The sequence below is a fragment of the Callospermophilus lateralis genome, chromosome 13 (genome assembly GCF_048772815.1).
Source record: "Callospermophilus lateralis isolate mCalLat2 chromosome 13, mCalLat2.hap1, whole genome shotgun sequence".
Taxonomy (NCBI): Eukaryota; Metazoa; Chordata; class Mammalia; order Rodentia; family Sciuridae; genus Callospermophilus; species Callospermophilus lateralis.
Window position 1 is genome coordinate 78,716,678 of NC_135317.1, and position 14,052 is coordinate 78,730,729.

General features: G+C 52.5%; 1 protein-coding gene across 2 annotated transcripts; it reads left to right on the forward strand.

Moving 5' to 3' along the window:
- Window positions 1–615: 615 nt before the first annotated feature.
- Window positions 616–12,564, forward strand: Chit1 (chitinase 1). Of its 2 annotated transcripts, XM_076831875.1 has the most exons (11): window positions 616–679; window positions 1,306–1,335; window positions 4,223–4,424; window positions 4,984–5,040; window positions 6,521–6,686; window positions 6,897–7,021; window positions 7,701–7,824; window positions 9,769–9,954; window positions 10,289–10,396; window positions 11,522–11,648; window positions 12,191–12,507. In XM_076831875.1, the coding sequence occupies exons 1-11, from the start codon at window positions 655–657 to the stop codon at window positions 12,433–12,435; spliced, it is 1,395 nt and encodes a 464-aa protein (XP_076687990.1). In that variant the 5' UTR covers window positions 616–654; the 3' UTR covers window positions 12,436–12,507. The 2 variants fall into 2 exon arrangements, with proteins under 2 accessions (XP_076687990.1, XP_076687991.1); XM_076831876.1 differs by lacking the exon at window positions 11,522–11,648 and having other exon boundaries at window positions 10,289–10,404; window positions 12,307–12,564.
- Window positions 12,565–14,052: the final 1,488 nt, after the last annotated feature.

Genomic DNA, 14,052 nt, shown 5'->3' on the forward strand with positions numbered 1-14,052 from the left:
GTCAAGATGAGGTCCTCATGGATTAGAGCATCCTTGTAAGAAACAGGAAGAAGACAGACATGGACACAGAGAAGGGCCACATGCAGACAGGGTTGGAGGGATGCTACCACAGGCCGTGGCAGGCCAGGAGCCACCAGACGCTAAGATGAAAGATGGAAGGAAGGATTGTCCCCTAGAGCCTCCAGAGGAATATGCCCTGCACCCCTAGAGTTCAAGAGAGGGCTGCAGAGAGGCAGAAGATCTAGAACTCAGCCGCCCAGGCTTGTGAACCATTTCTCCTCTCCAAAACCCAAAAGGTTTGGTGCCACTTGTGGTCCTTGTCGACCCACACAAAGATCAGAGTCATGCTCAGCCAGCAGGAAGTTTACAAACACTTCCTACTTTCCTCTTTGCCTCCCCATTTGGCAACATTAAGAGTTCAGTTTACACCCCGTGATTGTTCCAGAAAAAGCAAAAATTACTAAAGGCCATTGTGTCACGTTTGCTCAATCCATGCTACCTGACACCCTGCTTTTCCACTTGCCACCACCCGCAGCCTCCTCTCTCTCCTCCCTCCGGAGCCTGATTTCAACACTCCTGACCAGCGTGGGATGAAGCAGTCAGATAAGAGCAAGACCCAGAAATCTGGTTTGCACCGAAGAGGTCTGCCGCATTATGGTGTGGTCCATGATCTGGGCAGGTACGTGTCCACGGAAGGGAGAGTGGGCTGGACCTCAGGGGCCATGGACCCCTCAGGAAGTGTGCGTGGCCTGTGACTCCTTGCTACTGTCTGCCAGGAAGCAGGAGCACTCCAGAGAACTTTAGAAGGTCATTCCATCCATCCCCCTGCCTCTGGGCTTGTAGCGCCTTGATTACCTTTCCTGTGGGTGCTTCTCTTTCAGCTCAAGAGTCTCTGGCTTGCAAGGAGTGGACCCTCCACCTAGCGGAGGCCCCATAGCCTGCAGGGACAGAGGATCTGCCACCCCCAGCCCTTCCCCCAGGCTCTTTTTCCCCAGGACAGGCTTTCTTCTTTCTTTCTGAATGTGTCCCACATCAGCAGTTTTCCCGGGAGCTTCTTAAATCCACATGGTCCTCCACTGAGGCTCTGGAGGAAGAACCTTCCATTGGCTTCTGGGGTGATTCCTAGCCTCCTGGTGTCTGGCTTGTGCGAAAGGATGGACACGGTGCCCTTGTGGGCCTTTTCAGAAAGGAGAAAGCTTTATTTGGGTGAAACCAGGCCCCCTGACCACCTGTACCACCCCCGCCCCCAGCGTGTGGGGCAGTGAGAATGACCGTGTGACTTCTGCTTTCTCTCTGTTGCTCCAGGTGTGATGGCTCTGCTGATGACCCAGTGGGGTAAGTGGCATTTTTCTTAGGCCAGGCGTTGGCCCTCTCAGCCGCTTCCTGGATTCTGCTGCACCCCACCCTAGCCTCTACACACACACACCAAGAGCGCCTGGCAGATTTTAGAGGGACTGTCCTCCAATACTCAGCCTTTATCCCCCTGACAGCCCTGCGGCTCCTTTTCCCAGAAGGGGCCTTCCCTCCTTACCCACTAACTGAACCCCTGCCCTGCATATCGGTTTAGGTGCCTCCCCACCAGCTCTGAGCCCCTGGAGCTGAGGAATCCCGGTCTTACCCACTCTGCCTCCTCAGCCTCTGAGTTCAGCAAGAATGACACACTTGCTCCTGTGTTTGTCAATGGCTCTGGAGTTTGGGAGAGGCAGAAGGGGACTCCTGTGTCACAGAAAAGAGAGGGAATTTTTAGCAACTCACACTCCCAGGTCTCCTTCCCATCCCACCCACTCCCTGCCCAGGAATCTGGCCCCAGACCCCCATCCTGAGACTGTTCCCCTTAAGCTGCTGGTGACATTAGATGCACATTTTCCCTCTTGGTCTTACAGGAGGGGACCAGCAGGGGCCACAGAACTAACAAGTTTGGGGAGGTAGGAAGCTGGAGACCTCTCAAACAGTTGGAGTCTGAGCTGCTCTTGGGCTTTCCTGCACCCTAACAAAAATAGTAGGACTTTGTGGCCGGCTGTGGTGGCGCCTGCCTCTAATTATGGACTCCCGAGGCTGAGGCAGGAGGATCTCAAGTTCAAAGGCAGCCTTAGCAATTTAGCAAGGCTTTAAGCAACTCAGTGAGACCCTGTCTCTAAATAAAATACAAAAGAGGGCTGGGGATGTGGCTCAGTGGTTGAATGCCCCTGAGTTCAATCCCCGGTACCAAAAAAAAAAAAAAAAAAAAAGTAGGACTTTGTGTAGACTCGGGTTAATTAATGCAAAGCACCTTGAACGGAGCTCACTGGGTGCTTGTCTGGGGGTTCACATGTGTGAACTCTTGGCCACACAATGTCCGATGAGGCACGTTGTGTGTGAGGTACGATGGATACCATCTCAGAAGGAAGCCAAGTTCCATGACCAATGACTCTCAGAGCTGGGATTCAACCCAAGGCTGGCATCCCAGGGCCCTGCTCCTACCTGCCACACTTGACGGTTTCTATCTACAAAAAGCCATACAGAGCATTCTCTGTAGGAGAGCAGGATGGGCTGACAGCGTCCCCGGCTCCCTCCTCGTTGCTCTGGGGACGTGCTCTCTGGTCAATCCCTTCCTTCTTCCTTTTGCTTGGGGGAATTCACCAACCCTCTTTCTAGATCACTGTAAGCTACACGCCCACTCTGTCACCAAGCTCCATTCCTGGGTGACCTGTGTCAGGCCAGGGACCACCTCAGCTCCTCTTCCTCCTCTTCCAGGGCCATCCTGTGTCCAGGGTCGGGTCAGACCTTCATGCTCCCAGGGATCCAGTTGAGGCCTGAGCTTTCTCTCACAGTCACCTTGTACTCCACCCTCTCACAGGCCCCAAGGGGACTGGAGGGCCAGCTGAGAGGGACCAGGGAAATTCCTGGGTCTAAACATGGCCAATGTGCTCCTTCCTGTTCAAACTCACCATTCCATCTAGTCCCTGACACAGAATGTCCCCCATACAGACCATATATCCTGGAGCTCAGGACCGGAAGGGACCTCAGAATCATTTCAGAGGGGCCTGAACCCCAAGAAGAGATGCCCATTGGCAGATGCAGGAATGAAGACAAGCACCCCTTCCCTCGTCTATCCTTCCTTTCCTCCCCCTCCCTCTCCACCTCTCCCTCTCCTTTCCTTTTTATCTTCTTTTTTTTTCTTTTTTAATATCTAGGAATTGGACCCAGAGACACTTTACCATGAATTCTACTCCTAGTCCTTTTTTTTTTTTAAGAAAACTTTAAGTACCAAGGTTGACCTCAAACTTGCAATCCTCCTGCCTCAGCCTCCTGAGCTGCTGGGATCATAAGCATGTGCCACCATGCTCAGCAGCACTCTTGCTTTCTGATGTCCTAGTCCATCCAGCATAGGGCTGGCCTCTGAGGTGGCATCCCCACAAGACCTCACGGGGAACACAGACTCCCCTGCAAAGCCTTCTCACATCCCCCATTCTACGGGATGCCAGGGAGACAAACTGTCTTTTCTTAGATAAAATAAGTCATTAGTACTTTCACAGTGATGTTTATAAATGTAGATTCTCTACCAGGGACATAAGTAAATGCAAATAGCTTTAATGCAACATTAAAAAAATAAATAAATAAACCCTGGCCTGTAACTGGGGCTTTCTCTCTGCTACTCCATGTATTTGCATTTTAACCAACACTCTGCAATATTCCAAACTGTGTTTGGTGAATTCTGCCTCCCTCCCTTGGGCAGATCAACATGCCCTGTTTAATTCCCTGTGGGCTGGACATTGGGACTGCCTGGGGCTACCTTCTGTGACATTTCAGGCCCTGGAGGAGAGAGTGTAAATGGGGGTAGGGAAGCTTGCCCACCAGTCCCCAACCCTGGGGACTTGGGCTCTGAGCTTAGGGACTTCCAGGGATGTCAGGAGGCAGGACACTTCGATCCTGGCCAGTCACTGTGCCAGACTGCTTAGACTGGGATGAATCTGAGCTCAGGAGTCTCAGCTTCCACACAGTGAGATGAGAATGGTGGACATGGTCCTGTCCACTCAGGTGTCCTGAGGGCCTGAAACTGGCCTCTGAAACTGCCTTCCTAACTGTGAGGTGCTGCCCAAGCAAAAGCAGGCGCGTCTCTGCCGGGACCCTCACTCTGGGCGTGTGATAGGCAAGAGCACTGTTTGCTCCTGGGTGGGGGGGGAGCTCCTGTTCTCACAGGTCCTTCTGACAGTCATTTCTTGCCTTTGCCCCAACTGCTCAGGCTCTGCTGAAAAGCTGGTGTGCTACTTCACAAACTGGGCCCAGTACCGAGAGGGGGCGGCTCATTTCTTGCCCAGGGATGTGGACCCCAACCTGTGCACCCACCTGATCTATGCCTTCGCTGGCATGAGCAGCCACCAGCTCAGCTCCATAGAGTGGAATGACAAGATTCTCTACCAGGAGTTCAATGGCCTGAAGAAGATGTGAGCCACTGGGGAAGAGGGGTCACAGGTGGTGACGAGGGCAGATACCTCCTCTCAGAGCCACCAACCTCCCCCATCACTGCCATAGATGTGCTGTGTGGCTTTGGGAAAGTCACATCACCTCTTTGGACTTCCCTGCACTTATATGGAAGAGGCGGGGGTGCCTTAGGGAACCCTAAAGGGCCCTTCCAGCTTGGATCCAAGTAGGAGCTGGATTGAGAAACAGCTTCCCTCTCCCGGGCATTTCCTGCCTCTGGGGAATGCCCCGAAATCAATGGGTCCTTCAATCCAAGTTCACTTTACAAAGCTGCTCTGAGGACCTCTGATCACTTGTTTCCTGAATTCCTAGGGTCTCCCCAGTTGGATAGGAGGTTCTTCAAGTCACCAACAATGTCTGACTCTGCCACCCACAGCTTTCCCATAGTACAGCCTCTGTGCATAGGGACTTATGCAACCCTTCTCCCCTCCCGGTCCGTCCCCATCCCATCATCCCCACCAGGAAGTCCTGAAAGCTGGGGTGGCGGTGGGGCAGATTTTCACTTATCTCTTGTCTTTTCAGAAATCCCAAGCTCAAGACTCTGCTAGCCATCGGGGGCTGGAACTTTGGCACTCAGAAGTGAGTGGACTGTGGGCACCCGTGTGGGAGAGCCTCTGTAGGGGGACCTGGTGCATTGGCCAAGAGAGCACTCATCAGGGAGTCAGGCCAGGCCAAAGTGTGTCCATGGTGAGGGGGGTTGGGCTTACAGGAATTGACTCTCCTTCTGAGTTCTTGGTGCCCCATTGGTAGGGCAGCAGACCGGGCTTGGCTACAGGTTGTTATCCACCCAGTCTTGCCAGAAGCGTAGGATCTAAGACAGCCAGGAGGGTTCTGACCTTTCCAGGCCTCAGTCTTTCCTTTCCTGAAATGGGGAGAGAGGATGCCAGCTGACCCCAGACAGTGTGCAGGGTGTGTATTTCTGAGCTCTGATGTGGGATAGCTTGTCCCACCTCTAGATATCAAAGGCAGTCCATGAGATGGAACTTGCATGCCAAATGATTGGCATTTCTGGGAAAATTTAGAAAATCTATGAAGATAATAGAAGACTATATTTGGAACTAGACTTTTTCTAGAAAATTCAGAATTTGGGGGTTCCCAAAGCTATAAACGGTCTTCCTAAAGCTTTTTTGGATCATGAATCCTCTTGAGAATAAGATGAATGTTACAAGCCATCTTCCCCAGGGAATGCTAATACTGAGAGTTTTCATTGACACACGGGGTTTTCTTCCCACCCCCCCCTCCCCGGCCTTTTTTTTGTACTAGGGATTGAACCCAGAGGCACTTAACCACTGAGCCACATCCCCAGCCCTTTTAAAATATTTTATTAGAGACAGGATTTCCCTAAGTTGCTTAGGGCCTCACTAAGTTCCTTAGGCTGACTTTGAACTTGAGGTCCTCATGCCTCAGCCTCCCAAGCTGCTGGGATTACAGGCGTACGCCACCACACCTGGCCTACACACAGGGGTTTTCAATCCAGCGTCTCCAGGCACGTGGACCCCACCTAAAACATGCTATTAATTAAGCTAAATGAAAATTAATAAGTAAATTTAAAAAGGATCAGTTACAAGGAACTTTAAGACCCTCATGAAGTTCATGGATTCTTTAAGGGGCTGCTGAGGAAGGAAGATGTGGAGAAGGGGTTCCTGGGGCGGCCTGGGGGTTTCAAAGAGCTCTGGACTGTCATAGTCACAGCACGAAGCACCCTTCAAATGCCTGTTGGTTAGAAGAAAGGTGACCAGGTTAACCCGCTGGGGAACTTGGCTCACCTGGCTGCACTTCTCTCCTCCTCCGCATCTCAGCATGCCTCGTCTTCATGAGCTCTAGTGTATAGTGACCGTGTGACCTAGTGACACACCAGTGTGGGGGTAGGAAGCACTTCTATTGTCCCTTTCCCTTAACCACGCCTATAACCCCCCAGCAGAGCTCCCTGTAGCCCCTGAAGCAGCCTTCCCAGACCCCCGCCTGGCTTTAGGCACCAAAGCATCAGCATCCTGAGGGGTTTCATCTGAGGGAGATGGTGGTCTCCTGTTTGGGCCACACCTCCGCCATCACCTCACAGGTTCACAGACATGGTGGCCACAGCCAGCAATCGGCAGACCTTTGTGGACTCAGCTATCAAGTTTCTGCGCACGTATGGCTTTGATGGCCTTGACCTTGACTGGGAATACCCAGGAAGCCGGGGGAGCCCTGCTGTGGACAAGGAACGCTTCACAGCCCTGGTCCAGGTATGGCTGGTGGGCAAGGGTCACCCAGCCTGTCAGGGGATGCAGAGGGGTGGTCCCCCGGGCCATGAGTGCTGCTCTGCCTTCAGGGTCCGAGGCTTCCTGTATTTGCAGAGCTCAGACCAGCCCTGCGGTCAGTTTTCAGACTCCCAGGAGTGAACACCCACAAGGGCCCTCAGGGCCTGCTGGGCTTACTCTGAGCTGTCCCTGCAGGACTTGGCCAAGGCCTTCCAGCAGGAAGCCTCGACTTCAGGGATGGAACGACTCCTTTTGAGCGCAGCCGTCCCGGCAGGGCAAGGCATTGTGGATGCTGGCTACGAGGTGGACAAAATCACTCGGTGAGTCTCAGGCAGGTTACCGGATACGGGGGTCCATATCTTCCTCTGCAAGATATGGCTTTGGGACACAAGGTATTTTGGAAGGCTTTGCTGTCTGGGTCTGCTACTCCACTATTCTAGGTCCTTCTGTTGAGATCTTTGCTTTCTTCCTGGGGACCTCAGTCTGAAAGTAAAAATGCCCCTGGGGGTGGGGGAGCAGAGAATGATGCCTTTAAGCAAATTCAAAAGAATGAGCATCTGGCTCCCTGCTCCTCTAACCCCTGGGAGCTTGTTAGCAATGTGGGTTCTCAGGCCCACCCTGCCCTGCTGAGCAAGCATCTGCATTTTAGTGATATTCCTGGGATTTTTATATGCATTAAAGTTTGAGAGACACCGAGCTAGACTCCCCTCTAAGATATCAAATGGCATCAATTTTCCAGCATGGAATAGGGAGGGCCTGAGGGTGCTGAGGGGAGGAAGGAGAAGTTTCCAAGACTCCAGCCTCACAGTTAGAACAAAAATGGCCCCAGGGGCTAGGGGGAGTGGTTGGGGAGTGCTATCTACAGAGCTGGGGGAGCCTGCCACCCCCACCTCTGACCACAGGTCCCACCCCAGGCCATTGGCTGTGGGGGGAGAAGGAGGGAGGAACCCACCCTGATGCCCATCTCGCCCCCTGTGCCTGTTCCCACACCTCCTGCAGGAACTTGGATTTCATCAACCTTATGGCTTACGACTTCCATGGTTCTTGGGAGAAGGTCACAGGGCACAACAGCCCTCTCTTCAAGAGGCAGGGAGAGAGCGGTGCAGCCGCCACATTCAACGTGGTAAGTGGCCAGAGAGGTGAGGCAGGACTTCCCTGTGGGACAGGCCCGGTCCAGTGACCTTTGAACCTCAAGGTCCTGGTGGAAAATTAAAACAGGAAAACCAAGCAGAGCGCCAAGAAATCAGGATTGCTTGTTTGCTTGCTTTTTGTTTTTATTTTCGTGTTCTCTGCCACTGCCAAGGGGAAACCTCCCTTCTGTGCAGCATCATGGTGGGTAGTCGGCTTTCTTTTTTATTTTTCCTATGCTGGGGATTGAACTCAGGGCTCTCTGCCACTGAGTACACCCCTAGCCCTTTTTAATTGTTATTTTGAGACAGGGTCCCACTAAATTGCCCCGGCTAGCCTCCAACGTGCAATCCCCCTGCCTTTCAGCTTTCCCAGTAGCTGGGATTGCAGGCGTGCACCACTGCTCTGGGCCCCACTCTGTATCCTAAAAGTCAAGAGTAGTCATATTATTTCTCTTTCTTAAAACACACAGGACCACAAAAGCCTCAAAATGCCGTTTACTTTTGGGGAGCCCACACCTCTGCTTCTCAGATGGAGCGGGACATTTTTGCCAGTGGCTCTATCATGAAGTTTTCCTCTGTGGGCTGGTGAATCAGGTGTCCAGGTTTGACCCCTTGCTTTGTCCCATCTGGGAAACCATGTGAGTTTTGGAGGAAACTGTCCCTCTAAGAATCCCCTGGTGTGGTGAGGAGATAAACACAGGCAAGTCCACCGGTACGGTGTTCTCTAGGTTGCATGCCCTGTGTGGAGGCAGGTCGGGAGGCCCTTTTCTTCCTTCTATGCACCACACTGTGCATCTGGGGATTGCTTCTGGTCAGAAGGGTGATGTTTCCAAACTTGTGCCAAAGTACAATCTGCTTTAGCAGGGTCTGTCAAAGATAAACTATGTAGACCAATAAAAAGAAGCGCATGCCTGGAATCCCAGAGGCTCTGGAGGCTGAGTCAGGAGGATCGCGAGTTTGAAGCCAGCCTCAGCAACTTAGCGAGACCCTGTCTCAAAATAAAACATAAAAAAGGGCTGAGGATATGTCTCAGTGGTTAAGCACCCTTGGGTTCAATCCCCAGTATGGGAAGGAAGGAAGGAAGGAAGGACGGAAGGGAGGGATGGAGGGAGTAAGGAAGGATGGATACAGTGAAACTGCCCCATTTCCTAAGTGCTGAGGGTGCAAGTAATGAGACCTGAGTCACCTAGAGCAGCTTCTTTGGGAACGTGAGCTGTAAGGAAAGAATCTTCACCAGTCATTTACCCAGTGTGCTTCCATCTGGAACCTGCTCCTGTCACAGGCCTGGGGTCTGACATCTAGTAATTCATGGTTGAGGGACAGTCTTGTTCAGAGGTGAGTAAGGAGGCTGCCTACATCATTGATCTATTTGAACATCCAAGTGCCAGGCATTGTCCTTGGCCCCGGGGAGGCAGAGATAAGTAAAATAGCCCCAGTTCCCTGCTCTTGCGCTCAGGTGGAACTCACAGCTACAGTAATAATGACGACCGTCCTGGCTCCCCTGTACTGCTCTGTCCTTGACCTCGCCCGCGCTTTGTACCCTTTAATTCTCATGGTGCCCTTAGAGATGGCTGTTTTTATTATTTCTGTTTAAATAAATTGCTTGGGGAAGGCAGGGAGGGGTCTCTGTCTTCTTTGTTCACTGACGTACCCCAAGCATCTAGAACAGAGCCCGGCCCCCAGTGGGCCATCCATCAATATTGACGTGAATGTTGTCTGGCTCCAGAGCCGTGCTCTTTGGCTCTCCTGCCACCCAGCTTCTTTCACGGGGCTGAGGGCCTGAGACAAGATCTGAAGTAGATGGTCAGGTTTGGAACACTGCTATAGACCCTGGGATCTCCAGCTGAGGAGTCCCTGCCTCCTGGCCCTTTCTGGGACCCACAAGAACCAGGCCAAAGGCAGAGGAGATTAACGGGCTCCTCCTTCTCCACCACCAGGATGCTGCTGTACAACTGTGGCTGCAGAAGGGGACCCCTGCCAACAAACTGATTCTTGGTATGCCCACCTACGGACAGTCCTTCACCCTGGCCTCCTTGTCAGACACTGGAGTGGGGGCCCCAGCCACAGGGCCTGGTGCTCCCGGCCCCTTCACCAAGGAAGGAGGGATCCTGGCTTACTATGAGGTAGGAAAACTCATAACTACCCTGAGAATTTGTGGGGGAGGGGCATGCCTGGGAACTAGAGGGCTGCTTCCCCCACAGTTTGAGTAAGGATGCAGGCACAGAGAATTCTGGCCTGGTGAATTCTATCCCATCCCCACCATCTTTGATTTATCCTTAAGTCCAAGTGCTAAAAGATTAAATTCATGCTTCCAGGTCGCTCACTCTAGAAGCTCCTATGTTCTCCAGACTTCCTCTGCCAGGAGTTTTCTAATCTCTGGCCTCCTCCTTGGAGGGAAGGGCAGGCACCTGCCAGGGTCTCCCTCCTCCTTCCCAGCACAGCCTTCTGTTCCTGCAGGTGTGCTCCTGGAAGGGGGTGCATAGAATCGAGGACCAGAAGGTGCCCTACGTCTTCCAGGACAACCAGTGGGTGGGTTTTGATGATGTGGAGAGTTTCAAAGCCAAGGTGAGGCTCAGCCCCGCTGGAAGGGGGGATGTCCCGGGCAGACCCCAAGACCTGTCAGTAATATCATTTGACAACATCCAGAACCTCTTCAAGGACGAATCTCCTTGTCAATGTCCCAATGTTTCACAAATCCCCATGGGATAGAATTTTGTACCTTTACCACCTGTTGATTCAGGCACAATGAAAAAAATCTCCCTACGGGGATCAGCTCTCTTAAAAGGATTTGGATTTTATTAAATACAACCAAATTCTGCAGACACATGAAGAGGAGATATACGCATAATGAGGCCTATGATTTTATTCAGTCCATGGCAACATTTGGAGCATGTTCAGATCATGGGCCTTGGTTTACCTATAGGACCCCTTCCTCCTGCCCAACATGTTTCCCAGGCCTCTCCCCAGCTGAGACGTGAGCTACTGCAGAGGGCACTGCTTGTCCACACATCCCACGTCAATTATGATGTAGAGTTGACAGTAGCAACTTCTTCTAGACAAAATACTCTGGGAGATTGCAGGGGGGAGTGGGTCACAGATGGCAGAAGGGATGTGGTAGCAGGTGCTGGGAGACAAGTCCTGAAATATACAAGGTAGGCATTCTTGTGGGACATGGCTGAGACGGGAGGGGAGGTAGCTGGAGAGTGAGTTGGGGCCAGCAAGGGTTCAGACCAGGCCCCAGCCACACTCCAGGGGTGAGCACCCTGTCCCTCCTGACAGGGTGAGGGGATAGGGAAGCCCTCTCTTCTAGAGAGAACAGCCATCCTCTGCTCCTTCAGGAACCTCAGGGAGGGCAAAGATACGAACTGGGAAGAAAACTCCATGCAGACTTTTCAGGAAGCTTAAGCGTTTTCTGTGGTACCTGAACACATCACAACCAGGAGCTCAGCCCGAAATGACCAGGATGTTGAGGCAGGGCCACCCGCCATCACCAATCCTCACACCTGTCCCCAGGCCCTCCCAGGCCATGCTTGTGCCCAGCAGGGTCAGGTCTCAGCTACCCAGGCCCTCAGCCCAGGGCCGTCTCCAGAAACCCTCACTGCCCATAGGGCTGAGGGTCCTGGGCGCCAAAGGCCCTGGGCTCTGGGGCTGGCCTGGCTGGCTCCTGCACTCCCATCCTCCCCGACGTAGGTCAGCTATCTGAAGCAGAAGGGGCTGGGTGGCGCCATGGTCTGGGCCCTGGACTTGGATGACTTCGCGGGCTCCTTCTGCAACCAGGGCCAATACCCCCTCATCCAGACACTGAGGCGGGAGCTGAGTGAGTAAGGGGCCGGGGGCCAGAGGGGGAATTCAGAGTGGGTTACAAACCCTCACGTCTCAAACTACAGGGGCTGGGCCCTTCTGAGAAAATGGCTGGGCCCCCACATTGTGATTTTGCATAGTTCATGCAACCCTGGAGCTGAGGAGACAGTTGAAAGGATTTTCTTTTTGCACTCTCTCTCCTCTTCCTCTTCCTCTTCCTTGCTGTGGCAACACTTGGCAGGGTGTTGTGACGGGGCTTCCCTCCACAGGCCCTCAGAGGGCCCTTGTTCTTCTCTTGTCAAGAGGAAAGTCTGTGCCCAGCTGCTGTGTAGGACCCCTGGAACCCCTTGTCAGTATACAGTTGGCCTTTGCAGTGGTCTATGGCTGTTACATGTGCAGCCCAGGTGTGGTCTGTTGAGCTGTGCCCAGCTCAAGGTGTGGCTGTGCTCCACCTGTGGGGTGTGGGGTGTTGGGTTTCTATAGCGGCTGCCTGTGTGCTCCCCCTGTGGGTTTGAGATTTTTTGACTGAACCTTAGCTGGGTTTCATTGTCTTCCCAGGTCTTCCATATGTGCCTCCAAGGTCCCTAGAGCCTGGAGTTCCTGCACCAGGTCATCCCTCTGAACCTGAGCAGAGCCCCAGCCCTGGAAAAGACAACTTCTGCCAGGGCAAACCCAACGGACTCTACCCCAACCCTCAGAATCCGTCCAGCTACTACAGTTGTGCAGAGGGTTGGCTGTTCCAGCAAAGCTGCCCCCAAGGTCTGGTGTTCAGTGCCTCCTGCAAATGCTGCACCTGGAAATGAGTCCCTAGGACCCGTCCAATGCCATGCCCAAGCTGGGGCCCAGGATCACATCTCAGCCTGCCTCGCTGTCTTTCTTAGGGCCTCCCTGTGGTCTTTCTATAACCAGGCTTTCTGCTGACTGCCTTTTCTTTTCCCTGTGACTTCTGGATTGCGGCTTTTACTTGAAAAATAAATATTTAATTTGCAGCCCTCTCTCCCCAGGTGTGGTGACTCAAAATGGCTCTTAAAGCCCACTGTTGATTCAAAAACTGCCCTGGGGAGGCCAGTGGGGAGGGGGGCATAAGGCAGGCACAGGTCAGAACAAGGTGGGAAGGCAGTCCGTTTAGGATGTGTGAACTCCTATATATCAGGTCTCACCTCCTTGAACCCACCTTCAGTTACCCTGTTACTGGAGCCTAGGCCAGAGGCTGCTGGGGTCCCAACTAACTGGATTCGGTCACCTACCTACATCAGAAATGAAAGAGAAAAATATAAAAATTTAATGAATTTAATCACAGTTTGGTTCAAAACTGGGAATACAACTAATATGGCTTGGCCGTCCTACAGAAACATTTTAATTTATGAGAACAAAAAGTCAGGAAATATACATATGTAGATTCAGCCAGGCTCAGAAGTCTTTGGAGAAAGGCACTTCTTCTGCTGACCTCCACTAGGGTGTTATTCCCAAGATAAACACTAGATGGAAGCAGAGAAGAGCATTTTGCTGTTTAGGTGCTCTGCTTGCAGTCGCTTGGCATTAGAGGACAGGTTGACTCCCAGGACCAAGTGCTGGCTTTGAAATAAAGCCTGTGGGGGGCCCTTCAAATGTCTCATCTCACCTACTGCTCCCATTCGTTAGATGACGCAGGAGTAATTATTATCCTTACCGTGTAGGTATTTAACTATAGACTGATTCTAACCTGCTCTGAGTCCAGAACAGAGGCCTCAAAGGGGCAGACTGATTCTAACCTGCTCTGAGTCCAGAACAGAGGCCTCAAAGGGGCCAAGACAGTCCAGAAGAGCATGCACACACAGCATCGCTGAGGAAAGAGTAATCTAAATATCCCTTGCAGCTTTGGGTTGTACCTTGGTAGTTCTATTTGAAGAAAAATTGCACATAACCTAATAGTCCAGCCTGTCACTCTCTCAAAGCTGGTTTTGGGGTGAGGCACAGGTGCACAGCTGAGACGGGGAAGTGACCAGGTCCCTCCCTTGAGTGCACTCAGCACTAGATGGCCCTGACAAGACCTTCTCCACTCCTCTGCCCTGCTCTTCTGCTGGCCAGAGCAGTCTTTTTAACCCATTTCCATCCTCTGTGTTCTCAACCAGAAGGGAACAGATCACATCTACATCCCAGTAAGAGCTCTCTAGCTGTTCCCAGTAAAGTCCAGGGGAGGGTTTCTTTATGGGGAGTACCTGAGCCCAGGGAGGCACATGGGAGACTTCTGGCTGATGGAGTCCTGTGGCTCTAGGCAGAGAAATCCACTACTGTCAGATGGGGCTGTGCCCTCTCCCAGGGTGGCCATGAGGACTGAAGGAGTACTGTATGCCTGACAGGTGGCCAGCACTCCCTCTTTGCCTCTTGGCCCTTCCTTTGCCTTCTATGAGCTGGATAAGTCAAGATTCTAGCATAGTCTA

What these genes read in the sequence shown, in the direction of transcription:
- Chit1 (XM_076831875.1), top strand. Translation starts at nt 655, where the DNA reads ATGGTGTGGTCCATGATCTGGGCAG. An exon ending in GTGGTCCATGATCTGGGCAG is followed by an intron (nt 680 to 1,305) that starts GTACGTGTCCAC and finishes CTGTTGCTCCAG; the next exon opens with GTGTGATGGCTCTGCTGATG. An exon ending in GGATCCTGGCTTACTATGAG is followed by an intron (nt 9,955 to 10,288) that starts GTAGGAAAACTC and finishes CTGTTCCTGCAG; the next exon opens with GTGTGCTCCTGGAAGGGGGT.